General features: G+C 57.0%; 1 protein-coding gene across 3 annotated transcripts in view; it reads right to left on the bottom strand.

The window, feature by feature from the left end:
* Nucleotides 1–3,138: 3,138 nt before the first annotated feature.
* LAMC3 (laminin subunit gamma 3) overlaps nucleotides 3,139–8,958 on the bottom strand; it is a 61,202-nt gene continuing 55,382 nt past the window's right edge. For 2 of the 3 annotated variants that reach the window (XM_082400695.1, XM_082400696.1), the window contains exons 25-28: nucleotides 8,092–8,291; nucleotides 7,229–7,375; nucleotides 7,034–7,133; nucleotides 3,139–4,590 (exon numbers count right to left, since the gene is read on the bottom strand). In XM_082400695.1, coding sequence (XP_082256821.1) covers nucleotides 4,340–4,590; nucleotides 7,034–7,133; nucleotides 7,229–7,375; nucleotides 8,092–8,291 — 698 coding nt within the window. In that variant the 3' untranslated portion in view covers nucleotides 3,139–4,339. Of the gene's footprint in view, nucleotides 4,591–5,629; nucleotides 6,322–7,033; nucleotides 7,134–7,228; nucleotides 7,376–8,091; nucleotides 8,292–8,958 lie in introns of those variants that run through there. The other variant, XM_082400697.1, reaches the window with a different exon arrangement.

The following is an 8,958-nucleotide window of genomic DNA, read 5'->3' as shown; positions in this document are numbered from 1 at the left end:
CTCCCCTCCCTCCCACCCCTCCCGGCCCGCCTCCCCTCTCCTCCCCTCCCCGCCGCCCGGCATCAAAGCGACTATTATGCTGGACGCCGAGCCCGCCGCCGGCCCCTCTGCTGGAGGACGCGGAAAATGCACGGCGCGGGGGCCGCCCGTGAGCACCTCCCTCTCCGCTCCTGCAGGAACCTCGACCAGTCCCTTCCCGCTCCGGGCCGCGGTTTCCCCTTAAACAGACCGTGGACGACCTTAGTACTCGCTTCGTGGGATGGCTGTAAGGATCAAATGCGGGTCCCAGCTGCCGGGAGCTGTAACGTGCCTTTGGCCTTTTGCGCAGCACGCACTTTTGGAAGGGAGGCCTAGGTTCCCAAACTTTACTCTGAACTCTTGAAAGATGAACAAACTTTTAGTTTGTTGAGAAATTGCATAATGACAAAGTGCCTCTAGGGTATCAGTGACACTTGAAATCAATTAGAACGAATTAGTGTTTCGTTAATAAAACCTTTTTCTTGAGCACTCACCGGGCACCAGGCACTTTGCCAGATCAACCCAGGATATATGTGTTACATCATTTAATTCTCAAACCTCTACGAAATAGGACTCGGCATTTCCATTTTACAGAGAAGTCAGAAAGGTGAAGCCTGGAGTACAGGTCCACCAGGATGATAAACCAAGCCTCTAACTCCTGGAATAGTGGGGCTCGGGAACTGGGGACTTGTCCAAATCAGGACATTTCTGAGAATGAGAGGCGGCACTCCTAACAATTATGCTGGGGTCGCAGGCACAGATGGGGACTCTCTTGGGCAAACAGCACACCTGGTCACCAGTAATGTGTACCTACTCACCCACCCCCCACCAACCCACCCACAGGTACACTGAGTGGGTCCCTGGGGATTGGATCCAGGAAGTCCCCTTCCCACAGACTTGCCTCCATCCTGACCCCTAGGATTGGGATCCTGGGACCAGCTGGTTCTCTTTTTTTCTGTAGCTGCCCCTGGGGAGGGAAGTGGCCAGGCTGTCCCAAGGGAGAAGGGTACACAGAATGGGACGGCCCAAGGTGGGTTAATGCCAGGGCAGCAGTTTAAAGGGGCAGGCCCCACCTCCCCAGCACAGCCAGTCACTCTCCATAGGCCCATTCATCCCTACCTAGGTTTTGGATATGACCAAGCTGTGTGACCTTGGGCAAGGCACTTGACCTGTCTGAGCCTCAGTCTCCTGGTCTGCAGAATGGAGGAAACAATGCTTTTCACCCAGCAGGGGCTGTTATAAATTTTATTACCGTCAGGGTGGTTTAAGCAGGTAGGAGTTATAACCCTTGGTTGCTGGGAGATGTCCCGTCTGGAGGTCAGAGAAGACAGCTGACATAGAATGGGACCCTCATAATGCACTTCCTGGTTCAGGCTCAGAGAGCCTGTTGCCCTGGTTGGTTGGGCTGGTTGGCCCCAGTCACTGGTTCTGCAGGGCACAGGCCACCCCATCTTCCACTGCTCAGCTGCTGGGCTAGCCAGATGTGCAGCACCTGCCACATTCCACCCAGCCACAGCCCCACCTCTGGGGCCAGAGAGTGGCTCTCTACACCCGAAGCATGACTGGACTGCATGAGTCACGAGATGTCAGGTCTGAGGTACGTCACCGCGGAACAGAGAGGAAGCCTGTTCTCCACCCGCTGGGGATGCTGAGACTGGGCCTTGCTGAGCCCCCCACGGCTTGAGCAGAGAAAGGTTTAAGGCCAAGAGCAGGCATCAGAGCAGCTGTGTGCCTCTGTCAGCAGAGAAGCTGGGTAGCAGGGAAGAGGGTTTGGGGGCATCAGACCCCACCCCAGAGGTCTGCAAAGCACCCCCATCTCCTTGACACCACTTACACCGGACATCAATCATCAAACTCACAGTAGAGCAGCAACCTCCTGTTTTGGCCTCCCCACCGCCTGTCCTCCCTCCCAAACCTACCAGCTCACTCCCTGGGTCATTGACGTGCATCACATCACCCCCCTAGCCCTGGCCTCGGTTTTCAGTTTCTCCATGGAGGAGCGCACCTCTTCTCCGAATGCTCTCCCCCAGTGAGTTTGCGGGGGTGGGGAAGGCACAGCCCAGCTCTCATTATATGGTCTTGGACCCAGAGACCCTTGATTATCTGAAGAGGAGTAGGGGGGGACCCCGCCTAAGCTGGGTTGGTCCCTCCTGGGAAGCTGGAATCAGGTCAGTTTTCCAGCTTGTCTCTGCCAAGCTTTTGACCTGATGACAAGTAAACATGGGGGCCATGGTGGGTCCAGGTGGGGGCAGTGGGGACATTCTCTTCCATCAAGCACAAGAAAAGCAAAGAAAGCTGCTCTGCAGAGAGAAGAAAACAAAGTAAACGCGGAGGGAGCAGACGCAGAGACCAAGGGGAGGGGCGGGAGGGAAGGGAGAGGCAAGCCCCCGGCCCCTGACCATCTCTGAGCTTTGGCAGCCCTTCCTACCCCAGGATTCCAGGAGACTCTCCCAAGTCCTCCCAACAAACTCCCCTTTTCTGCTTAAACCAACCCGGGAGGGGGGCAGGCCTCGTGGTCAAGAGCCCTGACTGGGCATGCGCCATAATCCCGCCTGCAACCTGAGTTCCTGGAGTGACCCGTGCGGGCCAGGCCCCTACCCTGCAAACGCTGGGCTGTTGCCCACCCTCTTGCCTGGAATGTTCCCCGCTGTCTCCCCACCCTTTGAGGCCTGGTCCAAAGCCCCCCTCCCCCTCTCCTCACTGGTGTCCCTCCCTGAGCCTTTCTGCGCTGCTGGACACTGGTTTTGAGTTCCTTTCCTGCCTCGGTGTCTCCAGCCTGAGCCAGAGGTCAGCTGAAGACCTCTCTGTACCCCACCCCTCCAACTCCCCCAGGCCCTAGACTTTGCCTAATAAGCCCCCCAGAGCAGAGAGGAGAGGGCAGATGCCTGGGGTTGCAGGACCCCAGCAGAGTCCCCCCAGTGGGAAGACACTGGCAAAGCCGATGGGCTCAGCTTTGTCACCTTCCTTCTACCTCATGGGGGCCGACAGGGATCACTGAACCGTCTGCCACTGACTCACTGGGGGGGGGGGCATGTGCACCCACAGCCAGGTGGTGAGTCTGCACCCACAGCCGGGGCTCCTGCTGCCGACCAGCACCGGAGGACCAAAGGCACACCACCAGCGAGTAAAGGGGTCCTTTATTGCCACGTTAAACAGAGTTAGTTAAACAGAAATGGTCTGGGCTGCTGCCTGTCACCCCTGCTGGGGGCAGGAAGAGCGCTGGGAAGGGGCTGGGCACCCCGAGACACCCATCCTCCCAGTGCCAAGGCCCCGCAGTCTGCTGGAAGAGGGCCCGGGAAAGGGGAGGAGTGCCAGGAGGAGAGGCCGGGAACCCTGGGCAGGGCCTAGCCACAGGGGGAGACCCTAGCGTGACAGGCTAGAAAGGCAGCCAGGCGTCCACGCCCAGCAGGGCCTCCCGTGTGGCAGGTGGGGCCACAGGGTTGCAGGGCCAGTTTGGGAAGTGTCGATCGGTCAAAGGCCAGCCAGGGTTGGCAGGGTCACAAAGGGAAGATCCAAGCGACCTGTCTAAGCCCCCTGACCCAGGCCCCCTCAGGTCACAAGGCCATGGCCCAAAAGGGGCACCAGGCCTAGGGCAGGTGATTCCTTCAGTGAGTTTGACCCAGCTCCAGGATCTTGAGAAGGAAGTATTCCACAAAGCCAAGGATACTCCTGCATGGGTGGGCCACGGCCTGGCCGGCCAAGCAGGCTGCACCACGGCCCCAGGAGCCCTGGGCCTCAGGTTCCTTTGCTGAGAACCCCCCGGAATCTTGTGTCTTTTGACCTGCCTGGTCCCTCAGCTATGCAGAGCTACTGGGTGTTCGTGGCGGGTGACACATTGGTCAGGGGGCTGCAGGACAGAGGGCAGGGCTGGGACTGGGGGCTCTGGCTCTTGCTGAACCCGCCCTGGATCTCTGTGGATGACCCCGCCCCCCGACCCTGCCCGGTCCCAGCCTCCCAGGTACCAACCCTGCCTGAGTATGGCAGTGTCACAGGGCATTTAACATAACAAACACCCCCAGCATCCAGAGGGGCGCACCACACATGGATGGACTTGCACACGTGTGCACTGCACACACGGGCACATGTCCGCACGTACCTGTGCATGTGTATGTGCGTATGGGGTGGGAGGGCACGCTGATGGGGGTGTGCACACCGTAGCCGCCTGGGTGAGCTCTGAATGCACACTCACTCCTGCCGGTGGGGAGGGGGTGTGGGCACAGACTCGGGAGGGTACGCGGCGGCAGGATCTGGGGAGTGTGCCTGCATGGGGCACCTGGGCGTGCATGCCCTGGGCCGGGGGCACCGTGGGTCCGGGCAGCCCTCACTGCCAGCTGGCACAGCTCTCGGGCAGGCTATGCAAAATGGCCTCCAGATTCTGCTTGTCAGCACGGATCTCAGCAAGGTTGCTCTCGAAGCTCTGGATCTGCAGCCCCTGCTGCTCCGACTCCTGCTGCAAGAGCCTCAGTTTCCCTTGCAGCACCCCTGGTGGGCCCAGTTGCAGCCTCAGGCGCTCCAGTGCCCACTGGGTCTCATTCAGGGCCCGGGCGGGGGCTCCGAGGGTGTCCAGTGTCCCTGTGGAGGGGCACGGACAGCCTCAGGGTGGGCTGCCTCCCCTGCAGGCCCCAGAAGCCCTCCCCAGCCCAAACCCTCCAGGCTCCCGAGTGCCCACGATCTACCAGGAAGGCAAGGGACCAAGAGGGCAGTGTGGTGAGGCAGGTGAGGGCCTGGCCTGGGCACCCCACCGGGCTTGTGTGCAGACCCTGGAACTTTCCCCCTGGGTGGCACCGGGCAACGGTTAATTTTTGTTGTCGCTATTACTATTACTGTTAAAAAATGAAGGCCTTGGGTGAGTCCTGAGCCCCAGTTTCCTCATCTGTAAAGCAGTGTGTGCGTGAGGGGTCCCCATAATGCCTGCTTCTCCCACACACCGTTTCAATTCGCTGAGAGCCCACACGTACAGATGGCACTTGTGAGCCAGGATGCGGGGACATCAGGGTGAAAAGAAAGGTTTCTGGCATCAGAATGAGGGTGGGTGAGGCAGACGGGGCAGGAGGGGCTGCAGGCCTGGGAAGCAGGCAGCAGGGGTCTAGTCTTGGCCCCGCACACATTAGGACTTCCCAGAGGAGCCTCTCCAAGTGTAAAACGAGGGGGTGGGGCCGGGTGCTCACATACGAACTTGGTGATGGTGGCACGGAATCCACGGGCTGTCTCCCCCACCTGGCCTTTGTCACCTTGTCATTAAGGTGGCATTCAATGGAAAGACAGCTGAGCCAGGTGGGAGAGTGCTGGAGTCACAGCAACAAATCCTAAATGGCTTCGAATCCCACAGGACCCCCCTGGGCCCCAGGGCTCCCCATCATGGCCCTGAGTTTCCTGGGCAGTGAAGGCTGGTTTGGAGGACAGGCGGCTGCAAGGGCTGAGCCCGGGGCAGGAAGAAGCAGAGCGAAGCTGAGCCCTGCTGACGGGCAGGCCCTGCTCCCAGCCAAGACTCGGAGAGGTCCCACCATCCACGGGAAAGTCCAAACAGCCTGGCCTTTGAGGAGGTTACAGCCTCCACTCTATCTGCCCAGCTGGGTCTCCTGGGGCGGGGACAGGGTCTAGGTGTGCGTGGTCACTCCTGCACCCCCGAGTCAAGCATAGTGCCGATGTGAACGAATAAATGACAACCACGACGGCCAGAGTGGTTTACCCACATAGAGCGTTTGTTTCATGCTGGGCGTCGTGTTCAGTGCGCTGAGTTCTTGCGGGTATAGACCTGTGGCTACGAGCGGGCACTCTGAATCGGTCAGACCTGAGTGTGAGCCACAGCCTCCCCACTGACCGGCTGTGGGACCCTGGGCACATCATTTAAATTCTCTGTGCCTTAGTTGTTTCCTCATCTGCAAAATAGCAAGAGCATAAGGACCCTTCCCTCGAAAGTTAAAATGAGATAAGATCATGTGTGTGAACAGCTTAGTGGAGGCCTGGCATCCAGCCAAAATGCAGAACATGGTGATTCTTCCTTGTCTTATCGATCATGATAACTGAAATGCATGCTGTTACATGGATGAACCTTGAGGACGTTACACTAAGCGAAATAAGCCAGGCACAAAAGTACACACACTATATGATTCCACTTAGGTGAGGTGCCTACAGTCCCAAATTCACAGAGACAGAAAGTAGAACAGGGGTTGCCAGGGGCTGGGGGGAGGGGGGATTGGGGAGTTTGCGTATAATGGGAACGGGTTTCATGTTGGGATGATGGATGGTGGCGACGGCTGCACAATCAGGTGAATGTTGTGCCTAATGCCATTGACCTGTACGCTGAAAGATGGTTAAAATGGCCAATGTTATGTTTTGTGTATTTTACCCCAACTTTTAAAACTGCTTGTTGTTCATTTCAGCCTAACTGCTCTGATACTGTCCCCTCGCCCCTGCTCTGAGGGCTCCACGTCTTGGGGGCTGTCCCTTTCACGATGTACTGTCTCAACACACACTGCACAGTGTGGAAAGCACTCTCTAAACTACCCCACTGTTACTCCCATTTCCCAGGTGGGGGAACTGAGGCTCAGAGAGGTGGAGTGACTTTCCCAAGGTCTCACAGCCAAGGAAGGGAAAGTGCCAGACTTGAATCCCAGTCTCTCTGATTCCAAACCAGCACCTGATCCTCGATGCCAGACTCGCTTCTGTGACGTTGTCTCTCCTTCTCTGAAACCCTCCACCACTGAGGGCGGACCTAGTCACCTGGCACCTACAGGTGTTCTGTGGGCGGTGAGTGCTCCGTGTCTCTCCTCTCCTCCTGACTAGCAGCCCCTGGGGGCACGGAGTGAGCATGCTTCTGGAAACCATCCCTGCCTCGCCCCGGGGGGCCTGGAGCGGTTACAAATGCTTGTCATTGACCACAAGGCTCGGGATGGGGGGAGCCATAGACAGGAGGGCTAGGGGGCAAGCTTCCCCAGGACGGGGCCTCCCAGGAAGATCCCGGGGATGCATCGGGGACCCAGGGGGCCGGGGCCCGGCCTTGGGGTCTCCTTACCCAGCCTGGCAAGCAGCTCCGACAAAGCTTTGATGTCCTTCTCCAGAGAGGTGCGTGATTCCCGGATCTGCTGCTGCATCTCGCTCAGGCCGGCACCCACCTTTTGGGCGGGGGGAGAGAAGAAAAGCTTGAGCGGCTCCTGGCTGGCTCCCGGGACCAGCGGGAGAAGCAGTGCTGGGGTCTCAGCACACGTACCCGATCAGCTGCTTCTAGCTGCTGTCTGCGTGCTTCTGAGGCTAGCACCTGCTGGGAGGCCTGTCGGAGCATCGACTGCGTCTGGCTGGAGAGCCGGCCAGCCCGGCGGTGCTCTTGCTTCCCCTCCCTCAGCAAGGCCTTGGCGAGCTACAAGGTGGGCGGCAGCAACAGGGAGGGGAGTGTGAGCGGAGAAACTCCTTTTAGAGGTAAAGGGTGACCGCCCCGCCAAGTGGTCATAGATTCATGCACCAGATCATTCATTCATTCATTCAACAGCTGTGTACCAGATGCCGGCAAAGTGCAGATGGCTGGACACTACCCGTCTCCCCCGAGAGGATAAATTCCAATAATTTACAGGTGGGGAAACAGAGGTGCAGAGAGGAGGAGCTGGCCAAAATCAAAATGGCAGGACCAGAAACCAAGCCTGGGGACTCCTTCAATCCAGCACTTTCTCTAGGAAGCTGTAGAGGCAGTTTACTTGGGCCCTGAGTGACAGTGCTGGGAAGATGCATATCGATTCAAATTTGGCCCTAATTAAACAAGAAAAGTCTAGAAGTTTAGGGAGTAGAGCCAGACAGACCGAGGTGTGAGTCCTGGTTATGTTAAGTTACTGAACTGGGCTGGGCGTCAGGGTCCTCACCTGTCCCATGGGGACAGCAGTGACATCTCTTTCATGCGGAATCAACAGGGTCACCCGCGTGAAGCTCCAGAGCTCAGAGCCTGGGACCCCTTAGTAAGTGCAGAGTATTCAGCATTGCATACAGAAGGGACATTTACCCTACAGAAGGGCACCTCTTCTATGACAGTCCTCCCACAGGCCCAGAAGGCAGGGATGCCCCTGGAGTCACATCCATGGCCCTGACCTTGGCACTGTCCTTGGCCAACAGCTCGGCTTCCCTGCCCTTCTTCTTGGCACTGGAGGAGATAGATGCTGCATTTCCCAGCATCCTCTCCACCTGCTTGGTCTTCTTTTTGGAGTCTGCAAGGAGCCTGTCCTGGACGATGGCTGCCTTCCTCCTCAGTGCGGCCTGGTCCTTGGGCCGAGGGAACCTTGGCTTCATTCCTGTAAACCCGGCCGAGGCTGTGTCAGGAGGGCTGGGCTCATGCCTGGAGAGCCCATCGGGTGGTCACTGCCAGATGTCTGACCAACCCCAGACCCTTGGACAACATGAGCAGAAGTATGAGATGCTTGAGATCTGTGTGTAAACTTCTCAGGCTCACCCAGGGAAAACAAATGAGTGAGACATACTTCCCTGTGAGTGTAAAGATTCATGTTATATTATGATACTTACTAAAGTCACAGAATTACATGGTGGCCAATGCCTGGGCCAGTGGTAGAGATGGGAGCTATAGCACAGTACACAGAAAGGTCCATTAAGTTCTTTGTTTTTACATACCACGCATTTCTAAATAGGCTTTGAGGCAGCTTATCGTGATGAACAGACCAAAAACTGGACCATTAAAATGATAAACCAAAGGCCATATGTAACTAGGGGGACGATGAAGAGTGAGAAGTGCCAGAAAATTAGGATAATGACGGTGCAGGTACCAAATGCACTATTTACCTTTTAGCCTCCTAGCAGCCAAGACAAAAAGAGAAATTCTACGATTCACATAGGTTTTTATTATCTAATAAGAAGTAGTTTCCTTCTACATAGAAAGAGAGACGTTTTCATTTCCTTCCAGATAAAATTCTAAGGGAAATTTATCCTAAGGAGTACTGATTATAG

The sequence above is a fragment of the Balaenoptera borealis genome, assembly GCF_965194805.1.
Source record: "Balaenoptera borealis genome assembly, chromosome: 8".
NCBI classification, from domain to species: domain Eukaryota; kingdom Metazoa; phylum Chordata; class Mammalia; order Artiodactyla; family Balaenopteridae; genus Balaenoptera; species Balaenoptera borealis.
Note: the sequence above shows the minus strand (reverse complement) of the source record. Positions and strands in the feature narration are given on the sequence as shown.